Source organism: Apis cerana, linkage group LG7 (genome assembly GCF_029169275.1).
Source record: "Apis cerana isolate GH-2021 linkage group LG7, AcerK_1.0, whole genome shotgun sequence".
Classification (NCBI taxonomy): Eukaryota; Metazoa; Arthropoda; class Insecta; order Hymenoptera; family Apidae; genus Apis; species Apis cerana.
In genome coordinates, this window is record NC_083858.1 from 484,566 (window position 1) to 512,026 (window position 27,461).

At 32.6% G+C, this 27,461-nt stretch overlaps 1 protein-coding gene and 1 long non-coding RNA gene across 5 annotated transcripts in view; one reads left to right on the forward strand and one right to left on the reverse strand.

Annotated features, from left to right (window-relative positions):
• The window catches only part of LOC107994565 (octopamine receptor beta-3R-like), a 109,163-nt gene that overhangs the window by 62,068 nt on the left and 19,634 nt on the right, over nucleotides 1–27,461 (forward strand). The window contains exons 1-2 of one of the 3 annotated variants that reach the window (XM_062077482.1): nucleotides 17,328–17,948; nucleotides 23,690–23,990. The exons of the other annotated variants lie outside the window; for them this stretch is intronic. Coding sequence (XP_061933466.1) covers nucleotides 17,328–17,948; nucleotides 23,690–23,990 — 922 coding nt within the window. Of the gene's footprint in view, nucleotides 1–17,327; nucleotides 17,949–23,689; nucleotides 23,991–27,461 lie in introns of those variants that run through there. 3 annotated transcript variants of the gene reach the window in all.
• Nucleotides 14,747–24,602, reverse strand: LOC133666467 (uncharacterized). 2 transcript variants are annotated; one of them, XR_009830643.1, is made up of 3 exons: nucleotides 23,622–23,757; nucleotides 14,997–17,921; nucleotides 14,747–14,924 (listed from the first exon to the last, which is right to left on the reverse strand). It is a non-coding gene; the product is annotated as an uncharacterized LOC133666467 (long non-coding RNA). The 2 variants fall into 2 exon arrangements; XR_009830642.1 differs by lacking the exon at nucleotides 14,747–14,924 and having other exon boundaries at nucleotides 16,114–17,921; nucleotides 23,622–24,602.

The following is a 27,461-nucleotide window of genomic DNA, read 5'->3' on the forward strand; positions in this document are numbered from 1 at the left end:
TCTTGTAACTCTGTACCTCAACTTTGTACTATCTCTATCGATTTCATTTCTATTCTGTCTTAAAATATATTATATACAAAACATTCTTGGAATAAATATTTCAAATATTTCACATTTTGTTTTGCATTTCTATTTCTAATAAATGATTACAAAATCTTAATATAATTGGTACATTTTATTTTATGAATCATTGTATTTGCTATTAATTTTTCATTTTATTTATATATAAAGTATAAAGTATTATTCATAAAAACTATTATAACTAGAAAATTTATGTGAACATTTCAAATATTTATTACACGCATATCTATGCTTTTAAAAAGAGAAGAATTACATGTTATTATATATAAATAAACGAATTAAAAAATATCCATTACGAAATTATCCATTACGTATTTGTTCCATATGAATTGAATTTAAACGAAGAATATTTCTTTAGTGGAGAGATAAATACTATTTCCAAATTATGGACACAAAAGATTTCAGGTACGTAGGTATTAACTATTTCATTCGCACGAACGTTAATCCTCTTACGTTAAGAGCATTTCATTAATTGCTGCTTACTTTTGTTCGATTATGTTAATCTTTATCTAAATACATGAAAAATTGAATCAAACCTTTCGATTGTATTATATAATACGTATAAATTTGTTATCGTTCCTTAATCTCTCAATTTTCTCATCATATTTTAAAATCTTGTTAAAATGTTGTATCCATCGTTTCATCTTTGAATTGTATTATTATCAAAAAATTAAATCTTAACATCACCTTAGATGCAATTATTATAAGATGAATAAGTTACGCGATTTTTCTTCGTGATTTAATTAAAATTCTGCGATTTTTTTTACTAGTAATTTCGTAAGTTTTCTTTTATAATTATAAAAGATCTTCTATCTTCGTCAGCTGTCTCACTCTGTCTCCATATCGCTTCATCCAACTCAAACTTAAATTACTTACTTAAATAAGTTAATAAATAAGGCTCGACCAAGTAGTATATCAACTTTCGTGTTTGTTTTGGCCTCTATAATCAACTCTCCAAAGATATTCCACGAATATATTAATCCATATTACGTTTGTTCACAATTCTTCGATGGAAAGAACCATTTCTGTATTTTTACTATTTTACTCATTATTCTTGTATCATAAATTATTTATCATAAAACAATCTATTCCCGCCCAATTTTACATCGTCAAACATTTACAGATCCTATCATCCACGTCCAATGTAACAATTAAACGTTTCGACGAAAAATCTTCTCCAAACGTTAACAACCCTTAAAAGTAAACTCGCAATAAATAGGTGGACGGGGTCGATACCCGGTTTACGGCACGAGTGATAAAACGTCGAGACCACGTGTCGCGTAAGCCGGAGACAGAATTTTCGACGTCTAAATGGTACGTTACTCCCATGGGTAGACGCGATCGGTTTCTTGATACGTTCTTATTCCCTTTGGTCGTCAAGGAAATGATTGTCGTACGGCGAATGTCGTCGTCGAAAAGTAACAACAACAATCCGAACTCTGGTGGAAAATACGAGCTACGAAAGGGGAGGATATACTCTGATAAAGGGAGAACTATCGTCTTAAAATCGTTGAGACGACGGTAATTTATCCGTCTGGCCAATGTTGGTGAAATGAACTAATAGTTTTTTTTTGTTTCTTAATTCTTCTCTTTGTTTATTGGATATAGAGGGAAATTTGTATTAAGTAAATCTGCTTACGGATTTATTATAGAATTAATTGATTTGTGTCAAGGCTGAATTGAGCCTATTTATATTTTATTTGTGTTAGCCAACTTTTTATAATGTCAGTATATTTTTATAAAAAAATGCATGGGAATAAATAATTTTCTTTTATTTTTTCCTTTTCCCATTTATATTTCCAATATTATATAGTTTTTATTTATAAATAAATAATCGTGTTCTATGTTGATATAATAATATATACGTTAAATATAAAATATAATAGGTTTTAGGATAATATTAGTTAGCGAAACAAAAGGCTGTATTATTATTGACGTTGCGAACAAAGCTTTATTTAATGAAAACACTAACTATCGATATTTCGCTATTGTAATCGGCTCTTTCATCGGTTTGTTTATGAATCTCTAAAATGAAAATTATTTGAAATCATTGAACTTCAAGTGGCAAAGCGTTATTGCATGGAATCTATGCCATCGATGAGACATTTTCTTCGAACTCAATGTTGAAACCAGTAAAAGCTTGATCGATCAATTCTCATTAATCACCGTCATATTATTTGCTAGCATTAAATTATTCGACAGGAATTAATTACACAATTACGCAAAGCTTATATGCTTTTAATAGGATTAATAATTAATAATAGGATTTTATTTATATCGATTTGATGTATTTACACTTCCGAATAAAACGATAGGACGATTTTCGATGTATTTAAATTTTATGTGTGCACGAAGTGTTCCTTCTTTGAAAAATATTTTGTCTTGATATTCGAAAAAGTATATTTCTATTTGAAAAAAATGAATAAATACAATCGTACACGAAATACAAAATTTATATATATAAAATACGATACGGTATTTTCCATTTCTTACGTATCACTTAACAATTCAAAAACTCTCCAAGAAAACTGAACACTAATAATAAGAAAAATTTTGTTTCAAAAAAAAAGAGAGATATTTTCATATTTTCGTAGATAGTGCATGTTTTTAAATACCTTATAATTTTCACGTATTCAATAGGAACAATAATTATGATATGACCAAGCAACGGATAACAGATAATAATAATGACGTAGCGCCAAAAATGTCCATGATTCGAAAAGGATTCAGAGATCTTAAAAGAAACTTAGAGGAGAGCTCGTAACGACACACTCGTGAATAGACGTGGTTAGAAAAAGAGGGAAAAAGAGAAGAGAGTGGAAGAGAGAGAGTGAGCGAGGGAGAAAGAGAGAGAGAGAATGGCACGCCGCAACAGAGAAAGACATCGCGAGCACGAGAGAGGTCCGGCGCCTGTGCACGTCGCGACGCTCAGTCTACCGGCGTCGTCCGTGAAACATGAACGGTCCGAGTCGTTACTTTGCCGGTTAAAGTCGCGTGGATCTCGTGCCTGTTGGAAATTCGCCTCGAGTGTCGTTTCCAGTGCTCAAAATCGTTTCTTCGATTCGTTTCACCGCTATTTCGCGCGAGTGTGTGCTCGATAAAAAGTAAACACTCGTGTATCGAAACGATGGTGGCAGTTTGTGAGGAAGGTGTCTCGAGAACAGCTCATAAATAGTTTTTCAAAGTGATTCGAAACGTGTTGAAAAAAATAGCCTTCACGAAGGAAATTTTGACGAATTCTCCGTTCGACGGATTCGTATATTTCCATTTTCCAATGGGAGTTGAAGTTTCCAAGTTCGAGCAGTGACAAGATTTTGAAAATGATGTTTGGGGAATTAGCGTGAATCGAGCGTGAAAAATATAAAATGCGGGCAGCGTAGAAAATTTTCCAAGCTCGATTTTGAATTCAATTGAAGGTAGAAGTAATTCCAATATCGATTTAAAATTTTACACTAATTTCTCGTGACAATTATTCCTCTATGAAATTTCAACGAAAATTTTCTACCGAAAGAAACGGAATTATAGTAATTAATGTTATCGATGAAAAGTGTACAAATATAGAACTCTATATCGCTCGTAACAACAATATGATTCTCTATTCTCGCTGCACAATTTTCTGTCGTTAAATTTTGATATGTTTCAATTGTAGCGAAGGAATAAATTTCGCGAATTTAAACCAAAAAGTCATTTTGTAATTATGAAAATGAAATCATAAATGGGGAAAAACTTTTTCCTTCTCTTAAGGGACAAATTTTTCACGAAGAAAATGAAATTCTTATGACGAAGAGTTTATAAAAAAGTGGATAAAGCGGTAAAAGTGTTTGAAATTATTTTTGTCAACACAGCGCTTGCGTTGCTCGAGCTCCTATCTTTTTTTTCACTCTCTCTCTCTCTCTCAGCGACATTGATCCAAATTAATCTATTTCGCGTCGAAAATTCGTGTTTCACAAAACGTTGTCAAAAGCAAACTAAATCGAAACCGTTTAAAACATCTTTTTACAGATGTAAATTCTATTTTTAATTCAAAAAAGTGAAGAACGCGTCGTGCATAGCGATCATTTGCGAATTTATCGAATACAAAGATATTGAGATTTAGAAATGGAAAAAAAATGAAGAAAAGTATTTCTCGAAACTACAGCAAGTACGAAAATATCTGTTTCTTTCAAATACAATTATTATTGTATTGTATCATTCGGTCATTATATTATTGGCCGTGCAACGAACTTTCTACTGCTTTTCTATATTTCCTCCATTTAAATACATTTAAACTCTATAGCGTATAATTTTGACGTTTCTCGCATTCTTCTACTTGACTACGAGCATTTTAACTAGTTCGTACGATTCGTAATTCGCTGAACTGGTAAAACTAAGGAAATGGTTGGTGGCGGAGGATCCATTCCGGAAATAATAACCAGTTTCGCAGTGTTTCTTCCCGTTTTCATTACATTTTCGCTCGTGGCATACAATATTTCCCGCATGGGAAAGCATCTCGTATACGATGGAGCGCGGTTCGTATACCAGACAATGCATTTCCGCGGCATAAAGCAAGAGAAAATTTTGCCGATGCAAGCGGATAATAAAAGCAGTCGTTTGTCGCTCGATTCATGGAGAAAAATTCTTGGAGGAATTGTGCACGGATCCTGTGCGCGATCGTATTCGAATTTCTCTGCAAGATTTCTATGGGAATTTTTTGATTCCTCTGCAAATCTTGGAAATTCGTACGACTTTGATGGTAAGTCTTGGGGAATGCGCGATATCCATCGCAAGTTATAGCAATAATACAACTCTCGATGCTTTAAAAATCGCAACGAGGATAGATAGCGTCGATTTTTGACTTTCAAGTTCGACTTCAAATTTCCAATTTTTAGGAAATTTCCTCTCCTTAAATTTTTAAACCTTCGATCACCGAAGAAAGAAAATTTATTCCTCTTCTTCATTTTCATCCATGAAAATTTTCATCGCTGAATTTTTTTACTGAAAAACCTTTCATCCCATCTCCAAGGAACAATGGATTTTTTAATATTACATTCGAAAATGTCGTTTCAACTTCAGTACTCGAGGGAAAATAACATTTTGCGCAATCCACCCGAGAAACGTGTTCATTTCGTGCCCTGTACGAGAAGCTTAAGCAAACGCGAAAGTTATAACTCGATGAAGAATGTTGCGTTCTATACAGACATGTAGTCCGACAGTTTTGCAAGCTTAATAACCAACAACACGCAAGATAACCGACCCTCTTTCTCGATACACGAGAGGCGGGAACGCAATATTAAACGCGGTGTAAAACAAACGTGTCTTCGTCTTATGCACGATCTTAAACTCTATATCTATCGGTTTCGTAGAAAATACAAATATAAATGTTATTATTTTATAATTAAAAAAAAATTTTTCTCTCTCTTTCTCTCTTCTCTTTTCTTTTCCCTTTTTTTTTTTTTTGATAACGAAAAAAAATTTCATATTTGGGAAGAAGATAGATACTTTCGATACTTTCGATATTATACTTGATTTATCGAATTGTAAATGAATAAATAATTATGATACGGATGAAAGTATATATTATAATATTTTTAAATAAGATTACGTTTTATTCACGGTCACTGATATTATATATTAATTGTTATTGTTAGATACTATTATGACGTCAACGAGAATATTATGTTACGTGACATTATATTTTATGTAAATTATTGACACAATATCGTGAGACGAGTAAGAATACATTACTTTCATGCGTTGGTGTCAAGCGTTATATATTATTTAAATACCTATTATTAATACATTATTATGATTTTATTGATGTAACGATATTATATTTTAACTTCTTAATACAAAGGAAAATATTTTCGTGGAATAACTAATAACGAAAAACTCTGCTTTTGAAAAACAAGTGAAGTAGTGAGCAATCAAGAACAAAATAAAACATATAAAAAAAAAATTGTCGATCAATATAAAATAAAATCAAAAATAGTTTTTGAATTGTATAAATATCAAAGTATGAAAATATTACGTCGATTAATCTTCATCAAAAAAACATTCATAAAATAATAGATAAATATTTATAAAAAATAACTTTTATTTCTTTGCAAGTTCACAGCCGATCTCATAATTTTTTTTCTCTTTTTCTCTTATTAATATATACGTATAATTTCTTCTCTACGACTTTATATCGTGGACAGAAATATTAATACGGTCAATATGCAAATCGATATACTATGTACCGAGAAAAAGATGTTTTTAATTAATGAACTTGACGCATATATCGAGAATCTGTCCTTCGGTTTTTTCCCTTAATTTAAACGTAGAATAAATAAATAAATTTGCAATCATTTCAAATTAAAAATAAAAATACATTTCTATATCTTATTGAGAATTGAACTATACTTAAAATAAATTCATCTCCGTCCAACGTGTTAAAATATTATCGTACATACATATACGAAAAATGAATTTTTCAATGGGAATTTTAATGAAAAATATTTGAATATTTTTTTCGTTCGTCAAGATGCTCGTTTCACGCGCCCGCAAACGCATTTTCCACGCTTCCGATTAACCATATATCGCGTTTAACAATAATGTAAACTGCTCATTGGTTTTCCGCAAGTTCGCTGTTTGATCGTGAACAAGGACGCGTGCAAAGACGCGGGATTGGTACGTGATTCATTGATAGACAGGAACTGGCACGCGTACGTAAGAGGCTTTATCGAGAAAATAGATCCGTGCCGCTCGATGGTTAACCTTTTTATTGGCCCGACTCCGCGAGTGCGTTTCATTAACAGCGAACGCTCGCACCGGAATTGCCTTGGAAACCGTTATTACGATTCGAGCCTTCCGGGTGTAAAGCTGTGAATTTATTTCACAGTCACGAATCACTCTCGACGAGTATTTTTGCTAGCGGATACTGCGCTCCAAGTGATCCTACTCTTATCGCGAGAGTTTCAATTTTAAATCGAATCTTCTTCCCGTCCCTCGTGTTGGATTTTTGAAGAAATTTTGTTGCTCCTTTCGTTGGAACCAAAGTTGACAATTTTCCGAGATTATCGAAAAATTTATCGGGCTTCGATAAATTTTTTTATTTCAATCGTTAAAAGTCTTGGCAATCGAACAAGTAGTAAACAGGAAATTCTTGCGTTTTCAAACGGATCGTCTTAATATTTTTCTGTATTTATTTCTCTATTAGAAAATGTGCTTGGATCGCTTTTCCATTTAGATTTTAACGAAGAAAAGGACAGAGGATATTTTCGACGCGTTACTTTTTACAATTTCATTTAATTATAAATCTACGTAATTCATCGATGGAAAAAAAAACATCCTATATATCGTTGATCGTGGAAACTGTCGTTCCGGTCGAGCATCGAGAGGTTCGTACTGAGACCTTTACAGGTCTCTAAGATCGTTGTCCGTGTTAAAAGCTTTTTGGTCGGATGATGTTTGGGTCAACGAGCAGTTTGGGTTTGCGTTTGGGAGTTTCCAAGGGAAGAACGATATTTGGTTAATTGAACGATGCCACTGGGAGATAATTGAACTTTGTGGAAATTAAGAGTCGTTAGTTTTTGCCGAGGCTAAAGGTGACCGCTTCATCCATCCAAGATAATTTCGCTCTGTGATGCTCGATTAAAACTTTATAAATCGATTTTTATTACAATTTCGTGCTTTTTTCGAATCGTCAGTTTTTAGATTTGAAAAAGATTTCTCGACGAGTTCAAGTTAATTTTTTCATTTAACCAATGATTTGATAAATTAATCCTTTCGACGTTTCAATTTTTAATCTCTCTTAATCTCTTCTGAAATTATTGTTCGAAGGTGTGATGGTTTAAATAACAAAAATTTCTTAAAATATTAAACGAATAATACAACTGATCGTAATATAATATCGCGAATCGTCGAAAGGGATTAACCGTCACTTATATCTTGGAAAAACATTTTAATTTATGCAAAAATTAAAGCATCTTATGTTTATCCGATTCATTCGGTGAGTCAATTACTCTACTTACTTAAGAAGAGTTTATTCTTCGAAAGAATCGTACGTAATCGTGATTACATAAATGTTTCTAATGCACGACCGAGTATTTTTATCATTCTTCTGGATATTTCGAATTCGTCGAAATATTATATCAGATCTTATCCAACGTTATCCAACAATTTTCAAACCCATTTGTTGATTTCATCTTTTTATATAATTACGTTCTTTTTCTTCCGACAATGGTATAGTTAATTATAGTTAGCAGTTATCCTATTAGTTTTTTTTTTTACTTAAAAAGAAACAAATAAATTCCAAATATTTAGTCTCATAGCGATCTCAATGATTTCGAAAGGAATCTGGATGTTGGATCGAGATCGATCACACAGGCTAAAATATGCGGTTCTTCCATAAAATTCCACGCTTATCCGTCTAGATTCACCCATCGTTACGAACAATTTGCATACGCAAACGTCCACCGACTGTTGGCATTCGATCGCGGCCACCATGTCGTCTCTATGAATATTGCAGTATGTAAATGCATCCCTCTTGAACTTGCTCTATTTTTGTGTCACCGCTATTTTCTCTTTCTGCCTCGTCATCTTATCCTCCTCGCACCAAACTTATCTCAATTTTTCAATCTTGGTAATGCAGTACTTATTCTCGTGATATAAGATAAATCCGAAATCAACGATTGCTCCAATTTTACGTGGAGCAAAGTTAACGAGATTTCGTACGATAATTCAGGATATTGCACTATCTTCTGTGTACGAAATATTTTCTTGCTCTATTCAGGACGATTGATTATAATTCATCGAAGATTTCTTGTTTCATTTATGAAACAAACGAAACATCCATCGTTATCACACTATTTTGATTAATTTCAATATTTTGAGTTTCCAAAAATTATAGGATACTTCGACACATCGATCTATTTTGTCCATCTCGATGTTTTTAACGTTTCAAGTATCGAAAGATCATCATTTCGCATAATTTCAAGTTTCGGGTTGAAAGAGAAAGAGATTTTATATTTTTATTTTATATTTATCAAATCCTCGATATTATTCGCGAGATAAAGAAGAAGACGAAAATCGTGATGAATCGTGAGATCGAAACGAAGAAAACAATCGATGTATTTATCTTGTAAATAGCGTTTGTTGAGAAATTGATCGACGTTTTACTCGACTCGATACGTAAGCTTCCAGTAGAATGACATCAGGAAATTATCTGTCCACACTGAATTAGTTGGTCACATATTTCACTTTGCCTAAAGACACGCGAATGGAACTTTCATTCTTGCATTCAGTTTATCGTTATCGCTCGATAACATTAATTGTTTTATACATTGAAATTTTATTTAAATATTTTATCCATCATTTTCTTTCAACATTTCATTTTAAAACTTGTGATTCGCGGAAATATATTTACTATTATTTTGAATATTAAATAAGAAAAATAAATGTAATCAAATATCAATAATTAATTGTACACTTTTCTCTTCTTTTCGTTTATCATATCGGATAAAAACTGTCTTCAAATTTATAAACTTGGTTACAAATATCGTGGCAATACTCGAGTCTTATCGATTGATGAGAAAAGGCGAAAATTGATTTATTATTTGACGGTACATAGCATACTCTTCGTTCGCTCCATCTTCATCATTTGTATCCTCTTCAGGTTTAGGAGAGTAAAATAAACTTTCGTTTTATTTTATCGATGTATACGTTGTATCGCCTTATTTTCATTTGAAACTTCTTAACAAGGAAATACCACATATCATAAAACAAAGAAAATTTTTTCTTTGTTTTTGTATAATTTGTATCGCCATATTTTTGTATAATTTGTGAATATGAATACCATTAAATTCATTAATAATAATAAGAATAACAAATGACTGTAATATACATGATCATAGATAATCTTCTAGAAAGGTATCCACTATCTTTCAGATTTTTATTTCGTTCCACTACTTTTCACTCATTTGAAAAATATTGCTCTTATCTAGAGCGTGACCATAAAGCGTGGACATTTTATCGTTCTTCCGGTTTCCACATCGAGTTTTGCAACAAACGATTCGAGAAATATGGGTCGAATTTTACTCGACCATTCTTCTTTCGATTCGTTTTTCCTTCATCGATCTGATCGATTTAGTTGCTGGTTTCGTTTATCGTGTTTCAAAGTGGTTACCGACACACCAATAATAATATGTTTTCGATTAACTTATCGCCGATTAATCGAACAGTCGGGTTAACTGTCTTCCAGCACGAGGAAATCGATGTATCGGATATGCGCAATATCGATAAATTTATATCACGTATTAACGCGATGTTAATATATTCATGAAATACTTTTGAAGAATTTATTCTGGGGGCCGAAATAGCCACAAAAATTGGTGTAAAAAAATGAAATTGGAATTTACGAGCGAAGCCAGACATAAGTGGAGTATGAAACAATTTTATCTCATAATATTCTTCTCTTGCTTCGTTCAAAACGTAAATTTAAATTGTTGGTAAGTACGTTCCGATCAACATTTTTACATAGTTTGAAAATTTCCAAGTGAAATTAACTATTTTCCAATTAAATCAAATAATCGATTGTATCATCAATTACCAGACATGATCGTGTATGCGGAGGAAATACGGAAATTAGAAAAGACACTTATCGATAGCTCGTGAAGATCGATGAGAAATGTGTTTTTGTAATTTGTATGGAAATGTGGAAAAGAAGATAAATTAGATTTAGTTTTATAATTATTTTTCCGAGTTATGAAAATGATTACAAATGAAACGGAAACGATTAATGATAATAACAAAAATAATTAAAAGTTTCGATTATAATTGTTAAATATTATTTATATTTCATATAGAAGAATAATATTTCGAGTGCCAATCTCGGTTAATTTATAGTTGACTTGGAAAATGAGAAGATCGAAAATATCGTCTTTTTTTATCTTCTCATTTGACTTTTCATATTTTCGTGATCTTTGAAAGATTGTTCAACGATTCTCCCAATCGATTTTTACATTTTACGTAACAAAATAATGCGTCTATGGAATAATTTCTTGGATAAGATTGCAACGTCTCGGAAAATGACACTTTGTTTCTTTGAAAATAAAAGAAATCACTGAACAATGAGATTTTAAAGATGTTTTCACAGGTGCATTTTAATGCGTCTTGCGCGATGCTTGTTTCGTTTCGTGTTAGTTCACATCGACGCCTTTGAAGGAATGTTAAGAACATTACGTATAACTCAGGGTATTAATTCAATTCGAAATAAATAGCTCCGTTGTTATCAGCACCGTTCGAGTTACATTTTCATAAAATTTTTATAAATTTTCAAACAAAAATTAAATTCTCTTCTCTTGTGCGTTGTTTCGAAATTAAACAAAAAACTCGAGATATATTTGGTTTACGAAAATTGTATCTTTTATGCGAATTATTCCTAGAGAAAACTGTCCTCCCATAAATCATCATTATTCTTACATTAATTTTTTTCCCGTGACGTATAATTTCTTGATACTTCCACATTTTGTTCGAGCAAAATTGCAATTTTTCACAAAATGTTATAAACATTTTTTACTCGTTTCGAAAAATATTTCGCGATCCCTCTTATATAATCTTCTATCATGGTATATTCGCTCGAAAGTTTCGTGTCGAAAAATGTAACAGCGGCCGAGATCTATCCGAATAACAATACGAAAAGGGAAAGGCTGACCCTGGTTTCTTTTATAAGAGATCTCGCATCGAGATCACGTAACGTCTGTGACGAGTCTCTTCTCGACACGGGGACGCGATTTATGAGAAGCAACCTTCGTAACCGAGCCGATTACGACCAGGATTTTCCTTTCGTTTTTCTCTCGTTGCTCGTACGCCCGTGACACTCCTCGTGCAGCTCTACCATCGTGTCGCCGGCAATCGATCGCAGTTGATCGGATTGTAGGATTCTCTCGAAACGAGAATAGAAATATTTCAAATAACGTATAATAAATATTCCTCTCTTTTGATTCGAGATTTTTCCGATTAAAGATCGTCGATGACGAGTAATTTGTACGAATATCATTTTTTAATTGGAAAATAAATTTTCATCGTCGAATGAAACAACAATCGATTACAATTTTTTTTTCTTTTTCTCCACTACTTATTTCATGATTCTATTGTCTTCGTTAACGGCACTTGATATCGTAGACGTGGTTCAACAGAGATATCGAACGGATTGCTAATGATCTCGAGACTCGATGTAAACCAGTATTCCAATATTTCGAACCGCTTTCGAGCGTTCGATGCTCATCAACAATAACCGCAACTGAAATTTACAAGGATCGTTCAAGTCTTGTCCAACTTTAAACGATCTTCGATGAGGATCGAGCAATTTCTTTGAATATTGAGGTCATTTTTGTTTTCGAATTTGTTTAATTTCCTCGCATTAGCATCCATTGAAACGAGAAACTCATTCGTCGAATATAGAAAATTAATTTTACTTACTCTTTTCGCTTTATTTATTTTCTTTTCTTATTTAAATTACATAGGATAATTCTTCCTTTCATTTTCAATTCTATTCATCGTGTACTTTATTTTAAGCTCAAATGTATTTCAATTGTTGCTTTGCTTTTTATTTATTCCGTTATCTATCTTTTATTTCGTTTTCTATTTTTATTCCGCGATGCATGGATATTTTGATGTATCTCGTTCTATGTAATTCACGTTTCTGTGATATTTCTATTTCCTTTTTATCCTATTTTTTCATACTCTATTTTATCCTTTTTCTATTCTATTTTCTTTTTCAAAATGAATTCCTCTCAATCATCTGTTATTACTTTCTATTTCGATTCTTCTTTTAGTTTTTGCATTATATTCGCTTGTCTCACTTCGATCTGTTCTTATGTTTCGTCAACTATAACGTCCCAGTTCTCTTTATTTCATTTATTATTTCGGATTATTATGCTTATACGTTGTATCATTTATCTGCATCTAATTCTAATTAAACAATTGAGGGAGAGTAATATTTATTGAGTAATATTTTATATCTTATTGAAAATACACATTCCAAAATATCAAGATGCGAAGACGGTAGACATTTGCTGGCAATAAAAAATTCACACATTTAACATCGAGAAAGAAAAATTATTTACAATTTCTAAACTCGATAGGTTGATGATCTCATTTATAATTCGGTCGACACAGGCTTAAGAGCGACTAACGCAAAGTCGTAAATCGATGCATCACGGTGATGAATAATTTTTACTCCATCGTAATTTAACCGATACTTTAAAAGAAAACAACCTATCTTTTTTAATTAACGGGCAGAGATTAGAATAGCGAAGCTTAACAGTGACAACTGGAAGCTTTTAAATTATAGTCGTGATTATGAATACAACATGAGGTAGTTTTTTTGAAAAAAAAAATCGTTAATGAAGCATCTCAACCTAACCACTAGTTGCTTGGCGAAACATTGATACAAATGTAATAATAATTAAATTCCAAGTAACGAGTATTCCATTTCATAATGAGCAAGATAAAAATGTTCGAAAAGAAGATCTAGATGCGATTAAAAACGTTGCACAACTCGTGATTAAAAGCTTTTATTTTTTTATTCGATTATATAATTTAATTACCTTTAATTAATTACCTTTATCCCAGTTACTTTTAATTATAAAATCTTGGATCGTGTATTGAAAGATTTTGTTGTTTTACAGAGATTCCGTTTTTTTAAGTGAAAAGATTTAACCAAATACGTATAGATGTGTACACAGTGTTAATACATTTGTGTTTGCTTTGAAGACATGTTTGCGTCTTCGAGAATCAGCCTTCCAAAGATGTCTCGCGAATATAATTAACACGTATGTACGTTCGTAAGTTATAAATAGTTTTAAAAAGAATAACAGAAATAATCTCTTACAGAAAAAAATCTGATATTACTTAATAATCTTTTATCTAATAATAGAAAGTTACAATTAATAGAAAAGTTCTTTTCTTCTTCTTCTTCTTCTTCTTTTTTTACTTATAAATCAACAATGCAATAATACAATTACAATACAATTCAAATGTCAATTTGGTTTTTGAATTATTACCATATAATTTACACATGGTTATTGAATTGCTGGTAAATATTCGTAATTACCGCTTTAATTTATCATCATTGCATACCTATCATTAACTCAGCGAAAGCGTTGATTGCTAATTATTACCTTCAAAAAGGTATATTTAAAGCAAACAAGAAATCTTAATGAAAAAATAATTGTTTGTGTAATATATAAATATAAAAACGTGGATCCCTGTCAGAATACAAAATACCCAACAAAATCAGTGAAATTCGTTTAGTTCTCTTTGTACAGTAATTATTGCAATTCAAAAGATGCAACGAGTAAAACTTGCAACCGATAATAAACGAAATTTATACTTATCGTATTTACAATCAGCAAAATAATCAATGCGCCTGTTAATGTAACAATAATTCCAATTCAAATAATTCAAAAGCACGTTTAAAGTAGCAGTCTTAATGAGAATCCCTTTCCAAAAAAGAGTTAAAATTAGAGAAGATTAATAGAATTAAAAGCTAACTATGCAGATAGAAGAAGGAAAATTTTCTAAATTTATGCATGTATCATAATAAATACTCGATTATATTAGAAATGTAATATAATAACAACCGATACTTACTTGTTGTTAAATCAATTTTTATCGATATATTAATAAATATATATATAATATCTTTCTGTGAATATGTATTTTCCTTTCCGCTATTGTAATACGTTTTACAATTAATCGCTCGAAGTAAATATTCCTCGTAATAATAATTAAGACATTCCAACGTATCCAAATAACTTCGATTCATTGATATCAGAATCATTTATTATTTCAACAATACCGGTGGGGATACCGTTATTATCCTGTTGCAATTATACCAATATTAAAAACAACCTTCCATATGTATGCATCATCGGTAAAATTAGAGTATTTACCTCAAATGTAATAACATGTCTCTTTTATACACGACATGTATACGCGTCGAATCACGACACTTTTAATTTATTCGATTTCACAGTTTCCAAGGTAAACGTTTTTCAGAAAAAGATAAAAAAAGAACACCGATTATTCTTCATTGTCGACAAGTTTCTATCAAACGCATCACACGCAGGAAATCGAGCCAGTCCCCGATATCCACGTCGACCATGTGCCTATTCACATTTCCGCCGGAACTACGGCATTTCGGGTGCCATTAATTACGCCCATTGAGGCTTCGCATCTCCAACGTCCATTTCTCACGCATCTCTCGTACGGTGTCATGATCTAGACCTTGGATCTTTGCTGGATTCGATATCATCGCGTTATTATTAATCGAGTTATAGATACTCGATTAGCGTATATAATTGATATTTATTTAAAAACTGGGAAATATAGTTATCATAATTTTTCGAGATATTTAAATAATTCTTCTTCATATTCGATTAAAAAACTGCAAATATATCATATCGTAAAAATAGGAGGACTCGACTAATTAACTCCTTTATAGATAACGCTACGTAACGATAAACAGGTTTCGTTCGTTTCCAGGTGACAAGTTCTAAGACCGATTTTGCGTTTGACACCTGGGATGGGATCTGGGATTATCAAGTTATTCGCTACAGTCGTTGGTTATAGGTAGTGGTGGAGGATTTCGCGAGGTGAAAACTGTCTTTTCCATAGCGTGGCAGGTGGTTTGAGGTGGCAGTGTTCCGGATGAACTGTGCCAGACACGTCGGATGACGAGAAATTAGATTGTTCGGGGATAGAATATTTGCGGTTAGACTTACGGTAAACGGGGTAAGCGATAAGCTGAACTCGAGGGAATTCATTTGGGACAGGAGCAGAAGTTACTTTGAACGGAGTATGGTTTGTAATTGAGCAACTACAGGTGGCGCTGTGTTCCAATTATTGCGTTAGGTTTATATTGTCCGTCCACGACTCGTCTCCTCCGCTTCTGATAAAGAACATCGAAGCAAAATTGAAATTTAATCGTTTAATCTATATTTCGGCGAATATTATCCATAATTTTATTTTATTATCTACACGACACGTAAATAAAGAATCGAGAAAAACTGTTTGAAAATTCTTGTTATTTAGTAAATGAAAACTATTTACCAACCAATGCAAACGTGAACAATGTATCGATGTATCTTTGGTAATAATTTTTACAGTATATAGAATCTAAAGTTCTAATTGTGAGAAATTTACATTGTTCTTGGCGAAAATTGAAAAGTCAACGTTGTAAAAATACGATACTCGTCGTATCAGAAGTTTTCTAAATTTCGAAAAAGCGAATTAATTAAGCATTATCGCGTCGATTCCTCGCAAAGATTAAACACGATACGTGAAATATGCATACGGAAAAGAAACGAATTCTCTGTCTGCAGGATAATTCTAGTTCTCGAAACGTAACATCCAACGAGATCGGGTCATTGGCTGTTTGCACTTTACTTGGAATACCTGAAAGCAAGACGTTTTTCGAGCAAGCTAAATATGCACACAACTTGTCTCACCCGGTGCTCCAGCTGTTTGTTTTAACGTTAAAGTATATCCCGTCGCTCAGGAACAGGAGGAACGTTTACGAGGCAAGTTTACTCACGCGCATTCGTCCATTGTACAGCCTCCAGTCATTTCTTTTCTTCCTTTTTCTTGCGTGCAATTCCCTTGGGAAGAAAAAATTGACGAACGTTCGTACAGAGCAAAGCGTAGAAATTCCAGGTCGAAGAAGATTCGAAGATTTTTCTTTTTTAAATAATACAAATGACATTTTGATAACGTTTTGCACGATTTTCGAACGAATCGATCCATTTTCGATTCGACGACCAATCCGAACAATTTGTCGTACAATTACTCGTTCGAGAAACGACGAGGAAAAACTTATGAAACGTATTACGAAACCCGATAACATCCATTTATTAATTCCATCTAGACACGCTCCATTCTCGTATGCATTTATCATTTTACACGTATCATCGCTCAATTTTATCACGCCAGAATCTTTTTAACAATTTTAATCCACCGTATATATCCAGATAACGAATCCATCGAATACCTCGGAAATTTGCCGATCACGGGACACGAAATCTCCATAAGCCCGGGCCAAATCCTGCGGAACTTTGCATTTTCACAATGCACGTCGATACGCGAGTGAATCGATCTCTTTCTCGACGCCAGTCTTCCATCCCCAAGAATTCCAACACCGTGCTCGCGTCCGACTGCCTCGGACAGACTTCACCCTGAACGATTTCCCGGCGTGTGTAACATGGTCACAGGCGGTTCGTGTTGGAATGGAAGTCAGTGAGCCATCGGACGAGGACGTGGACCGATCGATAGGCAGGCTCACCACGACTTCCGGCCTCGAGCGCCTCTCGCTCAACTCGAGCGTCCACGACGCGTTATCCGTTTCTGGGGACATTTATCAACCGATCAACGTCGTTTGGACGGGTATCAAGGGCGTGGTGATCATCGGTATCATCGTGACCGCGCTCGTAGGCAACGCTTTGGTGATCGCGAGCGTGAGAAGGCACCGGAAGCTGCGCGTGCCGACCAATCGTTACGTGGTCAGTCTGGCGGCTGCCGATTTCCTCGTCGCGGTTTGCGCCATGTCTTTCAACGCGTCCGTCGAGCTGAGCGGTCGATGGATGTTCGGCAGGATCATGTGCGACGTGTGGTGCTCGTTGGACGTGTATTTCTCCACAGCCTCGATCCTGCATCTCTGCTGCATCAGCGTGGACAGGTATTACGCCATTGTCAGGCCGTTGGAGTACCCCGCGATCATGAAGAGGCTCACTGTCACCTGTATGCTGGCCAGTGCGTGGCTGCTGCCAGCTTTCATCAGTTTCATTCCCATTTTCATGGGGTGGTACGCCACGGACGAGCATCTGGAACAGTTGGACAATGATTCTCAGGTAGAGAGGTTGGAACGATTTAAGAGAGAACAATTTCTCTTGCGACTTATTTTGTGGCCACGCGTGTTCAATTACTCTCGTTGAGCATTTTTACTTGGAATTTCTCGTTGCAAAACGATTTCCCAATTTCACCGATTCCACCTTGATTGGAGAAAAAGAAGATCGAAGAAGATTTTTCTCGAGGTTCTTTTTTTTTTTTTTTTTGAAATTTCGATGGCGATCGATCGAATTTGGAAAGATTTTCTCTTTGAAAAGTGAAATTGAACGAAGATGGGAGAAAATATTGGTATTGGTTGGATAGAATGGAGGATTATATTGAAAATGAAGGAACGACGATAAAGAAGAAAAGAATCTTTTCTCGAAGATTATTAATTCTTACGATGAATTCTTTTATTTGATTTATCGCTTTGTTAGTTTGATGCTAGACGATCGTACTTATTTCCTCTTGTTCATCTTCCTTTCCGCCGTTTCTTCTGAGAGGAAGCGCATTTACGTGGAGATATTCCCAAGATGGAAAGCCACAATTCGCTCGAGATAACGTACTGCTGCCAGTTTCCCGAGAATCCTTTCCCAGTGAATATTAAAGTGAAGTTTTTTAGAGCATGACGATTCTAAATTTCAACCACTGATTGAAAATCCCAATTTAAACAAATTTCTTTTTATAATTCGATTTTTATACTTTCCTTGCCGTCATTTTAAGATGATTTAGGGACGAATCTTCTTGTCATTTACAATAATGGTAAAAAAATTGTACTATTTAAATAAGAATAAGAAACAAAAGGAACGCCATGATGTAACGAACAATTTGTATATATATATCGTTTCTAATTATTTTTTCTTCGAATACTTGAAAAGTTGTGTTTTTATCTATACGAAGCATTTTTCTATCATTTTTTTTAATTTTTATGAATAGATCTAATTGGTGTCGATGCTTTGTGAACCGTGAGCGTTCGTAAATTGCGACGATTTCTCGGTACACTGCATATCAAATTAATGAGAAACAGCTGATTACATAAGTAGTTCATGGTTATTAAAACGTAAAAATAACCGTTGATTCGATTTAACGCCGACTACGAGTCGCATTTGAGAGAAACGATTTAAAATTACATCAAATTGAAAAATATAAGTTTCAAAGTACAAAGTATAATTTATATCTGAATGAAAAACTTCGAAACGGTCAAAACTACTTTCTTTTTTCTTTTTTTTTTTTTTTTATTAAAGTTTAACATTCGATAAAAAAATTCTCAAAAAAATTGTTGAACGTTTCAAACGATCGCGAAACACACGTTCGAAAAAGCTTCGTAAATTCTGGCATTCTAATTTTATATACATATATTATAGTATATAGAATATTTCAATTCTGTTTGAAAAGTGAACGACGATTTATTTTTCTTTCTTCGATCACCGAATAAATTCGATCTCATTACGTTTATTGCGTCGAGAATAATCCCTCGAATTTGTAATTCGAACGCGTTTCTCCGCGTTAACCTCGTGGATGGGGAAACGGACGATAAGTGGCGTTCAATTTACTGTCGTTGCTGTTAATAGAATATTTCATCGGATATTTACACTCGAGCGAGACAAGATTTCTATCCAAGAAAAATCGAACGTGGATCGAGGGAACGCGAAGGAAGTGGCGGGGAAGATGAACGATTTTCGAAATTTGCATAGAGATGATTTGCTGTCCTGCCTCTTACTTGCCCACCCTGCTATAAACGGAAACTCGGAATTAATAGCTTCGATAATTCCACGTCCAACGACCATGTGTTGCGTTTCTCTTACTAAAATGCCATTGTTATCAACTTTTATTCGTTCTGTTCTAGATCGCCGATAACCTTCGTTATTTTTATTTTTCTTCCCTTCAATTATTCGACCATCTATTTCGACCTGTTTTATAGAAAGTTGCTAATAAATTAAGATCTGAATAGAAATTTGTTTTTATCTTCGAAAGCTTCCTCGTAATTCTTTCAAGTATATGAACGAATGTATACACACTACCGTTCCTATTGAACATTATAAAAATATTATAGCGTATGATAAATGATTTTTTGACAACTATTTCGATCGAAGAAAAATTAATAGATGGAATGAAACTCGAAACTCGTTTGGAGATGGAAAAAAAAAGTAGCCATTCGAACGAGTCAAAAATTTGATTTCTGAACTTTAGATTTTGTCATTTTTTGTTCCAATATAAAATTGCTTCTAAATTCTTGAAATTAGAAAACATTACCTCTTCGAATCGTTTAAGTGCTTTTCAAACGTAATCTAAACGATCCAATTGTGGATTAAAACGAAAGTTCATAAGACAATTTCTATATTAATTTATTTATTAAATAATACCTCGAAATGATGGAAATCTCAATCTCTGTCGAGTGTAGCGGATAAAAGCGGTAGGGAAACAAGACACAACTGATTTAGCGAACACCAAACTATCTGAATCACCGTTTCTTCGGTATTCATGACAAGAAGGCAGAACATCTTATTACACAATGCTTCTTGTTCAACAGAACCGACAAAGTTTTCCAACGACGTGCTCGATTATTACGTTCCAGGCCCTTACATTGTAATCTCTTATCCAATATTCGATCGCTTTGTATACGTACAACTTTGATTTTGTAACGTACTCGCATCCGTTAACCTACGTACAATGAACGAGGATGAGCACGGTCTCTCCCATTATTATAATTTAACAAAATTGCAGCTGGAACGAAAACGACGACCAAAGAAACGGTAAATTTATTATTTTTCGAGGACGGTGAAAATTCTTATGCGAGTTTCGAGCGTTATCTTGTTACTCGACTAATAAAGTCGGACGTGAATTTCACTCGTTTCCTAATTTTCAGTGTCCCGCCAAGTCGAGCTCGCGTTATTACGTAATTCAACATAGCGAGTTATGTTTTTCTGGGAACTTGTTGAAAATTTTATTATTTTAATTTATTTAAAACACCGACAATCTCTATGAATTTTTTTATATTTTATTGTAGTAATTTATTCGTTCGTAAAAATTTTCTGATTCTTCTTCAATGATTTCTGATTACGAAAGATTTGGATATTTACTATGTTCGAGAAACATAAATTTTGAATATTAAAATTTAAAACGCGAATAGCAATAAATGTATTTTTAAGAATTTTTTGAACAAAGTAAATAACTCTTTAAATATTTCCTACGTAGTTTATTTTTTGTATTTTCAATGTCTATTTTTAAACTTTCTTTATTATATTTCTGCGTGTAGCTCTTCTAACTTCTAACTATTTAAATATTACATTATTCCTATTAATACTTCCTTTCATCTTTATTTTCAACTATTTCTTAACTATTCGTATATTCGTAACTTCTTAGCTTGTCCTTAAATTCACCGTTGTTTTTTTTTTCTTTTTTTGCTTTCGCTGCTTTCATTATTAGTTCTTACTCCTTTATTTTCAATTTTCTTACTGCAGTAATGGATCTTGATTCTTCCACCCACATTACTACCTTATCTTTAATTTCTTTCTTCTACCATTTATTCCTTTTATTTTATCTCCAATTTTCTCGTTCTCATTTTCAATCTTCTTACTTCCTTTAATCTTATACTTTCGTTTCTTTTAATCTTATCGGTATTCATTTCTTCTTAAACCTTTTTCTTTTTTTTTTTTTTGATTTCCAATTGCTTTTTATCAATTGTTTCTTGCGTGATTTTTAAAACGGATAAAAATTTCTTCCTCCATCGATAATATTTATTTTTGATCGTCATTTCATTATTCATTTAAATATTTTATTTCAATCTATTTTTAGAATATCCATTTATTTTCGTTCACTGTTGGATAACACGAAATACAATATAAATAATATTAACAATAAATTAAGATCATTTATTAAACGTAATGCACATAGAATTTATTCTCCAACAAATGAAGTCACAGTTAAATAAGTTCCCGATTAATCGTGATCTAGTGCAAAATATTAGCGAGAAAAGGAGCAATATGGCATGACGAAATATATTGTTTCGATAATACACCTGGTACAATGAACGATTCGAACAATGGACGTTCCGTTAATCGAAATTCTGCCGAGACTTCCACTTTCATATTTCTCTGTCCTCGAACAATAATTCTTTCGTGCTTTCGAAATTTATGCGATTATAATGGTTTCTATAGATTCCGTTGATTAAAAACCCATTGCCATTATAGCATATCCTATATTTTTCCATAATTACATTTATTTTTAAAAAAATAGAGGTTTCGTTAAAATTTAAACAAAATTCTTCTCTTCTTTCTCTCTTTTCTTTCCTCTAAAACATATATCGAATATTAATTTCAATTTTATGATAATTCTACAATTGTAGATTATACATAAACAAGAATGACAAGATTAAAACAATTAAATTAAATTTATTCAACTAAGTGGATCGAAAGTTCGGATAAAATGTTAGAAGAAAAAAATTAACGAGATCGAAAAATCAAGAGTTCTCGAAGAACTTTGGATTAAAGTTTTAAACGTGTAAGAAATAATGATCAAGTTGGGAGAGGAAAACTCGTAGATGAAATATAAATAAAAAAACACCGAGTAAATATTGAAAAGGATTAATCTCAAATTATTCTCGATTAAAAATGAAAATCTTGATTTAATTTTAAAAAAAAATTGTTTCATGGTATATTAAAAAAAGGATATATAAATAAATTTAAAAGAAGTTGAGAGAAGAAGATAAAATATAAAATTTATTGAGAATTTTATAATCATTGTAAATTGAAAAAAATTTCAGTCAAAATTAAAAATCAAATCGTAATTAATCGAAATCTTAAGAAAAACGTGATCCAACCAATATTTACAATTTGACATCAGAATTTTTAATCCAATTAGAGAAAAGCTCGAAATTGATAGATAACAAAGAACATCAACAAACAGAAACGAAAACAAAGGAAACGAAGAGGAAGGTTTTTAGTAAAAAAAAATTATCTCTTTGAAAAATCTTCAATTGATCTCAAAGAAAAACTTGTACCTAACTTAAAATCTTTTCCAACGTGGAATAATTATGAGAGAGATGGCACATACGTCAATACTTTTCAACAGAATTTTTTTAATATTAAATATTGTTGATAGATCATTTTGTATTATTATTTCGATTAAAATAAAGTTTCAATATGTAGACGCCGCTTTAAAAAATAACGGAATAAAAATTTTCTTTTTCAATTTAGAGAAATATCTCAATTTAGAGAATGATACTGTAGTCCAAGAAACTTTTAATTTTCAATTTAAACTTGTTTATCGAAATATTTTATTTAATAAATTAATGAAAGTAAAGTTAGAAATTATTTTTAAAATTTTTTAAATTTATGAAATAAAAATTTATAAAATAAAAACACTAGTATGACAAAATATTAGCGAAATATTATTATTAAAGTTTCACAATTTGTTTTCACAACTTCTATGACAGTAAAAAAAAAATAAATACAAGAATGGCAGAAACTTTAAAAATAATAAAAGAAATATTTCCAATATAAGAAAACAAACGACTTAAAAATCCCTATTATTTTACTATTTTTATTTTACGTGACTCTCAAAATATCAAAAAAATGCCTGAATCTCTCTCATAATTACTAATTATTAATTACTCCCCTCCTCCTCTCCCTAAAAAAATATTATTATAAATAAATGGATAAAAATAAGATAAAAATAAAAGAAAGAAAGAAGCGTACCACAAAATAATACATTCTCCTCGATCGTTCCAAGGAGAAAGTATTGAACACATGTGTCGGTGAATCAGATATGCACGTTCGAGGTGAACCCACCGTACGCTGTGATTAGTTCCTCGGTCTCCTTCTGGATCCCCGGTCTCGTGATGATCGTCATGTACTGCAAGATCTACAAGGAGGCTGTTCGACAAAAAGAGGCGCTTAGCCGTGCCTCGAGCAATACCGTCCTAAATAGTGTTCACTTGCATCGGGCGTCCACCTCGAGGCATCATTCCAGGGCGTCCCATCAATTGTTGCTGCATCCGAGCGACGCCAGTGACTTTGGCAGACCTATGTCGTATAGAACCGCGGCGGAGTTGAACGTGGAGAACGGTGAGTGAACCATCTGATCAGCGTTTCTCGAGCAACACTCGTAAGGCCCCATGTATTTGAAACGTGTCACCGTGTATCATGATGGATTTAAATCGATAGATTATACAATGTGAATATACGTGTGAATAGTCTTGAGAGTCGATTTTTCACGATCTCTAATATACCTTTATATTTAAATTTATTTAACTTTTCATATCCAATTATGAAAACACGCATTCAAGAGTTAAAATAGCCAATTAATAACGTATTGATATCTCCTGTTCATCAGCAATCGACTACCATTGCAGATACCATGAGAGAACGCGAAGTCACAAATTCCATAAAATAAATTTCTCGATAAATCATGTTCTCGTTCTCAACGAATCACGATTTAAATATCGTGATTTCCATACGTGATAAATAAACTTCTTCCCACTTATTCCTTTCCAACAACCAACTACTCGAACCTCTCTGATAATTAATAAATTGGCACGTAATCGTTGCTAATTCAAACATCCGAAATAGTGTCGCTAGCGTCAACGTTAACCCATCTATTTCTTCCACGGTATCTTCGTTTATTTTTACCCAATAAACCCGCTCTTTCCTGGTTCGTTGAAACCCGATACTCTGGTCGTCTTGCATCGTGAATCGTGTTATTTATCGAGGACCGTGAACAACGTCGGCGTTGTTTGCTTCGACCTTGTCGCCGTCAATCGTACAAATTTCCACATCTTCTGCATGTTTAAACGTTCTCGCTGCATCTTTTGTTATTTGCGTCTATTCCAAAGAAGTATTGGATATATTAAATTTGAAGATACTTTTTACTTAAATTAATTTAATTTTATTTCATTTAATTGTAACTTCGATATATTCGTTGTGGACTTTATGTACCCCCAAACGATGAATCGTGCATCTTCGTGTGAAAATCAAGAATTTTTCAAATTTTTTTCTAATAGATTTTTCAATAAACGAGAAGTCCCTTGTTGTTTTTCCAACGAGGTCACAGCTTAATGCACGTATTTGCGATAATATTGTCGCAATCGTTTTCGGGAGCACGACGACTCGTTCTGGAGCTTTCGTATTTTTAGATCTCGAAGTGCTCGTTCTTTTCGCGGGCGTTTATTAAGTAGACACTCGCGGCTTGGAAGAAGCAGAAAACAAACAATCTTTCGCACTTGTAAGATCACTCCATCATCTGCGTCATCGAAATTATTTCTGTCGCACACTGCTCTACTGTATTTTTATATTTTTACAAAATTTAAATTTGACTTTTCTCTTTCTTGAAATTTTTCGTGTAAAAGATAATAATAGAGATATGCATATATGGAAAAAATTCCTTGAGAAAATATTTTTCGGATCGAAACGATTGGGACGCTTTTGATATAGAATGGAAATCGTTCGAAAAGCGAGAATAATTTTGGTATGCAGGGCGCAAAAAGGATAAGGCCGCAACTTTCGCCACGAATCGCGATGTAATAATACATTCCACCGGTACCAATTATTGCTCGGCCAAAAATGACGTACGATTGATGTCGAAATTACTCGGGATTGCGTGTAATCTTTCCGTCATTTTTTCTGATAATTTTGATCGTCGCACGTAGATATTGGAAAATATAAATATAAAAATTACCCTCTCTTACAATGTTGATGGTTAATTTTTTAACGAACGGATATTACTTCTTGTAAATTGTTGTTTATTCGATTTATTCATCGCTTCATTCATGGAAATTTTTAATATATAATATTTAAATTTATAAGAATAGAAATATTTAATCACGTGGTACGTGAGCTCTGAAGGAAGAGAAGGAAGAGAAGAAAAAAGAATAGAATTCATTGAAATTATAATATAAATCTGTATGATGATTAAATGTTTTAATGATTAATTTTTTTAATTAAAATTATTAATTCCTTTTTTCGCTTCGAACCACGTTTTTCAGATTAAAAGAAAAAAAGATACCAGAATTTTTATCTCCTAAACGTAATCTACATATTCGTACCATTGGTACGATCAAAAATAGAATTTTCAAAGCGAGTTTATCACAAGTTTAAATCATTCGTCAGATAGGCGAAGATTACTTAATGCATTGTGTCGTTTCTCGTGTAAAAATACGTGGTGCGTTCAAGGAGAAACTCGAATCTCAATGGGATTCGAATCGTCTCGCAAGGTGGCAATCATTATAATGGAAATAAATAACGCCTTCGGCCTGTGTAATAGTTGGATTGTTTTTCAACGAGCTTTTTACGATCTCGAAATCATTCGCAATCGGATTCAGAATGAGAAACATCTTTCTTCGTAAACTCATATTAGTTGCTAAAGTTGTAGCATTGTCTAAAAATATTTCTTCTTCATAAATGTCATATTACCATTATATTTATGCGACCAATAATACTCGGGTTTGTATATTTTCCTATGCAAATCTCGATTCATCATAATCAAATTTGCTTCGCATCAACATTTGTATTAACACTTAATACTATGTTTGAGTGACGTTTCCTTGATTCGAAAATTTGGAGAATCTGGCTTCTACACACGGCGAGTTGTACGAAAATTGATCGAGTTTATTGCCAAAAATTCCATGATCTTCCGTTTGAAAATCTATTATTTATTCGTGTAAACGTTATTAAATGGCTACTAATAAAAATAGGAATATCGATGAAGATTTTCTCTCCAGAGATTTTTATAGTTTATATATTAAATGAATCGCATAATCTGTGTCCAACTAAGCTTGAAAGGGTTAAAATTTAAAATGATTATAATAGATCGTCTATATTTCTTTCTTTTTTTTTTTTAAATTCTTAAGGTCACCTTCAGCCTTTAATAGATGTATATAATTTTTTTTACGCCTTATTATTTAAAAATATTAAGATAAGTATCGATAAGTATCATTAAATGTACTATAATCTTCTTCTAAAAATTAAAATAATCTTTGGAAATTCGGAAATGACGAAAATAGAATGAATTTCTATTTAAATATAAAATACTGTAAATACATATATATTTGCCGCTAGGTAGATTGCAATGGATGTTATTATTATGATTTGAATATTATCTGCATTGAATATAAGCCAAAAGATTTTTTTCCAATATTTAAACGTATCGTATAAATTATTTAATTTCAAGGGATAAATCTGTAATTATTATTATCAAAATCAAAAGATTGGTATTTTTTATTTTAAAACTTTTTCCCGTATAAATGGCAAAATCGATCGCTTAGCGATTGTTAGCGAAAGGCCACACATCGAGACCAATTTTAACAACTGACGGATTACCAATTTCAAATTACTTTAATACACCGAGAGATCTCTTATCGTAATCTCATCCTTTCAACCCATTATCTCGTACTCTTCAAAGGAGAGATTTCATTTAAGATTTCCACCGTGCTGTTAACCGTTCGAATCACATTTTTTCAATCTTCTCCACCTATTTTGAGTAACGAGATGTCCGTCGTAATTTCATAAATTCCCGCGTAATGAACGTCTATTTATTGGATC